The sequence below is a fragment of the Mesitornis unicolor genome, unplaced genomic scaffold, assembly GCF_000695765.1.
Source record: "Mesitornis unicolor isolate BGI_N332 unplaced genomic scaffold, ASM69576v1 scaffold29082, whole genome shotgun sequence".
NCBI lineage: Eukaryota > Metazoa > Chordata > Aves > Mesitornithiformes > Mesitornithidae > Mesitornis > Mesitornis unicolor.
Window position 1 is genome coordinate 8,928 of NW_010168977.1, and position 6,594 is coordinate 15,521.

At 36.7% G+C, this 6,594-nt stretch overlaps 1 protein-coding gene across 1 annotated transcript in view; it reads left to right on the forward strand.

Annotated features, from left to right (window-relative positions):
* LOC104536570 (ketosamine-3-kinase-like) overlaps positions 1-4,156 on the forward strand; it is a 6,044-nt gene extending 1,888 nt beyond the window's left edge. Inside the window, exons 2-6 of the mRNA XM_010179223.1 lie at positions 527-678; positions 1,638-1,729; positions 2,205-2,287; positions 2,689-2,811; positions 3,551-4,156. Of these exons, the coding sequence (XP_010177525.1) occupies positions 536-678; positions 1,638-1,729; positions 2,205-2,287; positions 2,689-2,811; positions 3,551-3,889 (780 nt within the window). The 5' untranslated portion in view covers positions 527-535 and the 3' untranslated portion in view covers positions 3,890-4,156. The remainder of the gene's footprint in view (positions 1-526; positions 679-1,637; positions 1,730-2,204; positions 2,288-2,688; positions 2,812-3,550) is intronic.
* Positions 4,157-6,594: the final 2,438 nt, after the last annotated feature.

A 6,594-nucleotide genomic window follows, 5' to 3' on the forward strand; every position in this document is an offset into this window, starting at 1 on the left:
CTTTCCCATGAGGTAAAAGAAATAGACCAGAGAAAATAATTCTGTGGCTGCAAATTAGGTTGTGTTTAAGATCAGCTATATGACTAAGCAGTCTGTGTCAAGAAAGTCATGCAGACTATGAATGTTGGTACTATTCTTCTAGTCTCTCAACTGATGAAGTATATTGCCCATAGCTTTCTAGACATTTGCAGCATAATTCATTAACATAATATCACTTGCATTTTATATATATGCAGTTTGCACTTGTTCAGTTGTAAACAGACTTTCTAAGTTATTTTTATGATTACAGAGAATGCTATAACTGAAGTAACTTCCATGGAGCTGGTTAACAAAGTGAAATTTCTGTAACTGTAAAATTGCTGTCAGGTCTGGTGGTGTGGATCGATCTGTGTATTGTATATGGAGTAGTCATTTGATCCAAGCTTTTTATTTAACAATTTACAGCCTTGATTGGTTTTGTGGAAGAGCTTTGTTTACTTGTGACTTGTATTCATAGAGACTAATGCTTTCCTTTAATATTTGACAGGCTAGAAGAATGTTTGAGGGAGAAATGGCAAGTTTGGAAGCCCTCTTGAAAACACAGACAGTAAAAGTGCCTAAACCCATCAAAGTTATAGACGTGCCTGGGAGCAGTACTCTGTTTGTGATGGAACATTTGGAAATGAGAGGCTTAAACAGGTAAAACACATTATTTTTGCTTCATTTAACCAGAAATTTTGATTCTTATGACAGTTAAATAACCTGTTTTCAGAGGGGAAACCTGTTAAGGTTAAGTGAGTGTGATTTTTCCTTTAGTTTTAGGTTTGTTTGTGTCTTTGTAAGTAATTACTGATTTTTGCACTAAAATTCCTTTTTAAAGTCAGGAAAATCACCTGCCTGATCACCTGTTTCGTGTACTTGCCTTTGGTATAAGAACCAGTCTTTTAATACTGCTTGTTATGAGTGTGCGGAGGCATTTCCCCAAATGAATACATCCTGATTTCAGTATTTTTACAACTTTCAGCTTGTTTATGTTAGTTGTAAACTTTTGGGGCTCCTCTACGGCAAACACTTAAATAAATTACAATATGATGTGAATACTTTTGTCTGGTTCCATTAGGGAGGTGGGCATGACCGATTTCTCATCCCAATCTCAAAACTTCTGCAGTCAGCTTAAAGTCTTATCCCTTTTCCATTTTCTAGGCATTTTAGAGAGGAGAAGCCAGAGACAGAAATTTAAAGAAGAGGATGAGTCTTGTTTGGCTGTATTTCCTGAAGACTGTTAGCAAAAAAAAAAAAAAAGCAGTGTAACATGTCATGCGTGCTTTTCTTACAGATACCTTACTGAAAGTTCATATAGAAATTATACTATACAGAAATTAGAATTGATAGTTTCTCATTGTTAGTAAATTTATGATTGCTGCTCACTTTTAATAGTGTTGTCAGAAACAACCATGTAAGTACATTTTGTCCTGTGTTAGTACATAATCAGTATAGGAAGAGGACGTATTTCTGACCTGAACATTTCGAAAAGGTACTTTGTTAGAGATGCAAACTTTCTTTTACTTGCTCGAGAAATCTTCTCAGTTAATTCCTGGAATATCAGGAACTGGATTCGTTCGTGTTTCAGTGTTGCTAAGAATACTTTTGTTTCTTAGACATTCATTAAAACTTGGAGCACAACTGGCTGATCTCCACCTTCATAATCAGCAACTGGGAGAGAAGATGAAGAAAGAGGAGAGCACAGTTGGTACAGTACACGACTGCAGATTTAACCTAGTTAATAATCTACAAAATAATTAAAATAGCTTTTGTTATTTCAGGATAAGTTCTTCTAAAGATATTATCAAAATAGATTTGGATTAAACACCCAGGGGGTCTTTTTTGTGTTTTTTCACTCTGTTTGGATCTCTGTAAGCAAAACACTTATTCAATTTGAGACCCTTGGGATACTGAACCACAGTTTCTGCAAGGACATGGTATCAGAGGAGATATGCTACCTTGAAGTATGATTATGAAGGTTATAATATAGCTGCTTTACATCAAGGTTTAAATTTAAAAACAAACAGTGACAACCAGTGTAACGAAAAGAATATTAAGGTGCAGGGTTTTTTTGTTCTCTGTAGAAGCAGCATTGCACCCTTGTGTAGTTTTTAAGGTCCATTTGCATTGTAGATACTTAGAATATTGTCATTGGTATTGGATTTTTGTCTTTGGTTTGAAAGGTAAAGGTCAAGGGCAAATGGAAGTCGAGTTTGTGGATCAGTTTGGCTTTCATACAGTTACCTGCTGTGGCTATCTTCCACAGGTAGGTTGTACTTCATCAGACTGATAGAATTTTAGGTTTATCTTATTTTCCCTTCAATGACACAAAGGGCCAAAATTATAATGGAAATGAATATATTTCTGTGGAGTCATAAAAAGAAAAAACATTTTTCAGCCTGCTAAGGAAAGTAATGTTTTGTGCAGCACTTGCAGCTGTATTAGACATGCATAGCTCTTTAATTTCTTGGGTTTTATCACTTAGAGAAAATTACTGTTTTCTCTAATTTAATGTTTTAAGATAACAGTGTATTAAATGGTAGCATTTACTGTCCTGGTTGGCATCAGCTCAAAGGCTGTATAATCCTCCAAAGCTTTATTTGTAAAAGAAGAAAAATCTGTCTTTTGCTTGGTGTAGAACTAACATCTGCAATCCTGTTCCTTCAGGTGAATGACTGGCAGAATGACTGGGTGACTTTCTTTGCCAAGCAAAGAATCCAGCCCCAGATGGACATGATCGAAAAGAATTCAGGAGACAGGGAAGCAAGAGAACTTTGGGCACAACTTCAGGTAGGAGAAGTTTACTCAGATGTCATTATAGTGATAGCTAGGTTCTTTAGATTTTCTTTTCGTAACACAAAGTTCCTGTTCATTGGTATGCTTCAGGTTTTGTTGGTAAGACACTCTAGATTTTAGGGACTAAAATGCCCTTTATTCTGAGGTGCAATGGCTTTTGTCATGTCACCCTATGCTAACATTCCAAGGTGAATGTGTGCCAAATAGCACTTTCCCTTACTGTCTGGGAAACACTACATTGAGTTCACATTTCTGATTCCTGTAACATGTTCATGATGAGAAATGTATATAAGCAGTACTGTTCTGCTCATCATCTATTCATTTAAGGTTTGCATCTGGTTAAGTGACTGCAGTGGTAGCTATTTGGCTACTGCTTTGTAGAAATCTCTTCAAGGTCAGTGAGAGATTCCTGAGCCTTCTAATGAAGAAGTGAGTGGTTGTTGCTGTTGTTGTTATCTAAGCTTGCAGCACTGAATGCAGTTAAAAATCTACTTTCTTAGTGCTAAAGCACATTTGGATAACTATTCTTCAGCTGCTAGCTTTTATGAGAAGTAGAAGTCCTTGATTTTCTCAGCATCTCTGTTGACTAGGTACTATGCCATTTCAAATTACGGGCTTTTTAACTGACTTTTAAGAAGTTTCAATTCATACTCTGCGTGTATGCAGATAAAATTCTACAGTCATTCACCTTAAACTGTAGTACTTACATGTCTTGTTTTTTTCTTCCCTGCAGCTGAAGATACCCAGTTTATTCTGTGGCATAGAAATTATTCCTGCTCTCCTGCATGGAGATCTCTGGGGAGGAAACGTAGCTGAGGATGATTCTGGTCCAATTATCTTCGATCCGGCTTCTTTTTATGGTCATTCAGAGTATGAGCTTGCAATAGCTGGGATGTTTGGTGGCTTCAACAGTTCTTTTTACTCTGCTTATCACAGTAAAATTCCCAAAGCTGCAGGGTTTGAGAAACGCCTAAAGCTTTATCAGCTTTTTCACTACATGAACCATTGGAACCATTTTGGTACAGGGTACAGAGGGTCTTCTCTAAACATTATGAGAAACCTTGTAAAGTGACTTTCTGCTTAAGCAGAATGCTTTCTGTGTTGCTTGGAAAGCCCCATACTTGGTGGTTCCTACAGGACGAGTAGTAATGTTTAAAAAAAAGCTACTAGACCCTTGACCTTGCTGCATGGCTAAAGACCTAGAATCAGCGAGTGCTGCTGAATACCAAGTGTAAAAGTCATCCCTTTTTAGGATAGTTAGGAATACCTTCATGAGGGAAATGTCTAAGGAAGGAGTTTATTCAGTTGCACAAAAGATCTGTCAGTGTCAAGAAAGCATTGTATGCTTGAGACTAGGCAAGTTAATACCAGTTAAGCACTCAAGTGTAAATCATTTGGAAGTACTCTATTAGGGACCAGTTGTGCTTCAGAGTAGAGAAATGCCGTGGTTTGCATTTGAACCCTAATAGAAAACATTAGAGAACTGCTTGTGAAATGGAGGATTGCTTTTCTCAGTTACTGAGGAGATAGGTGAAAAAGTTGCTCATTGCTTTTTGCTGTTTCCCTCTGCACCTTTATGGTAGATTGCTCAGACTCTTTCAGCTCTTCATGTCCAGTTACGTGCATGAAAACAATGTTAACAAGTTATTTTGAAAGGCAACAAGAAAATTGCATAATGGGAACTGTGAAAAATTGTTTGGACTTGCTATTCATTTTGCTAATGTGATTCGATTGGATGAAGACTGCTACTTGTGTTACAAAGCTGTGTGAAAATGCTTATAATTTTTTTCTGGCATGTGCATTTTGGTGCCTGATGGCATTTGTGTGGGCTGTTCTGTCCTTGCTGGGCTCTCTCATCTACAGCAATTTTGTTTTCACAGGAACTAGTCTCTACTTTTATGGGTCCAGTAGTGTACATATTCTTAAAGATCTTTTCAAGTAAGGCACTTTACATGTGCACATCCTGTAGAAGATGTACTCTACCACTAATAAAAACAGAGGATGTACTTTTTGACTTCTCATTGCATACAGGATGATGCCATCTGGTCATGGTATAGGCGTCACATAAATTTTCTGTAGCTCAGACTACAGGTGCTATAAGCTAACAATTTTCTTCAGTCCCCACTAAGTGCACTTTGTAGCTCTTGGGATAAGAGACATGAAACCAAAGGAAGTTAAAATCTAACTCACAGAACAGCAGCTCTTCAGCACTGTCAAAAATTCAGAAATTCTTTAAGGATAGCTTGCAGACTAGCTTTGTACCTGCAAGATGATAATACTAAAATTATACTTCTTTTTTTATTATTATTTTATGTAGGCTGGTAATAGTATTTCAGTGCAAGCATACCAGGTAGGTGAGAGAGATGCATGATTCCTAACATGCACTTTTGAGTGTTTGGGACTGACTTTAATTACTTTAAGATGTTTTTGCCTTGATTTTGGCAGATTACTGAGAGTTTTTTAGTTGCTGGTTTTGCAGTTATTTATAAGAATTTGAAGCAAGTTTAGCAAAGACTATGACTTGATATAACTTTCTCTCCTAAATTCAACTACTCCTCTCTCTGGCTGTTTAACTTTTGCTACAAAATTTTAAAGCCTTGCTTGGTAGACTAGCTTTTACTTTTACCTTGTTGCTTAAATAAAAAATTTCCTAGTTGATTACTGTTGTCTCTGTTTTCTGAATTAAAACCTTACAGCTTGCATCCATTCTTGTGGAGCTACTTGCTCTAACCTGTTAAAGGTCCCTAGCTTGTTAAACAATTATGGTCAAAAAAGGTGTTGATGGGAACATGGTCATGAATTTTAATCTGGAATAGTGTATCACTAGGGAAGATGTACGTGCTGTCTGGTTACAGCATCATTTGAGGTTGTATCTGTGCCTTCAGACTTTATGTATTTTACCAGCTGTTTGAGTGTTGTTGATGAAATGCTATGTCCATGCCCATATCCTTATCCCATTCACCCAAACTTAACACTGCTTAGTGCGGCAGATTGAAGAAATGCTGTGGAATTTTAGCCAGCAATCTGGTTAGATCCTTTAACTGTTCACCTCCATATGCCTTCATAATAAAGTTAGAAGATATTTAACAGGGTCATTCTGTTTACAAATCTTCAATACTTAAATACTTTTTATCATTAGAAGGTGAAAAGTGATATAAAAGTGGATTTTCTGTCAGTCATAGACTTGAGTGATACAAAAGTCTTCAAAGATTACTTTTCTTGTGATAGAACTGAATCAAAATATTTTTGTGATTGAAGGAAAACTATGTTGTATGCAAGTTAAGTAAATAGAAACAATTGTATTTAGAGTTTTAATTTAAAGGATATCAAGCTCACTTTTTCAAAGCTATTTTGTGCTACAATTAAAAATGGAAGGGGTGTTAAAAGGAATACAAATGGAAAGTAATAGCAAGCTCTTATTGCACCATGGATCTCTTGGTTTTGAGCTCTCATCGGCAGCAATTGAGTCGGGGGATGGAGAAGGCGATGAAATCTTTCTTCTGAAGACAGGCTGCTGGTGGACCCTTAAGAAGAAATTGCTGCAGTTCTAGAAGGTATTTTTTTTCTTACCTATTGTATAGTTCTGCACTGCTCTTGAAATTCTGCTCTTTGATAATTTTGTTGTATTATGTGTTCCAGGCCTGCCTTCGTTATTTTTCATATTTCTCTCACAGTTTAAAGCTAATGTGTCCTGCTTTTCCTTCTCATTTATTCCTCCCTCCTGGCTCCCTCTATGCAGTCTAAATCTGCTGAGTGTTTTCTTGTAGCGGTGCTCTC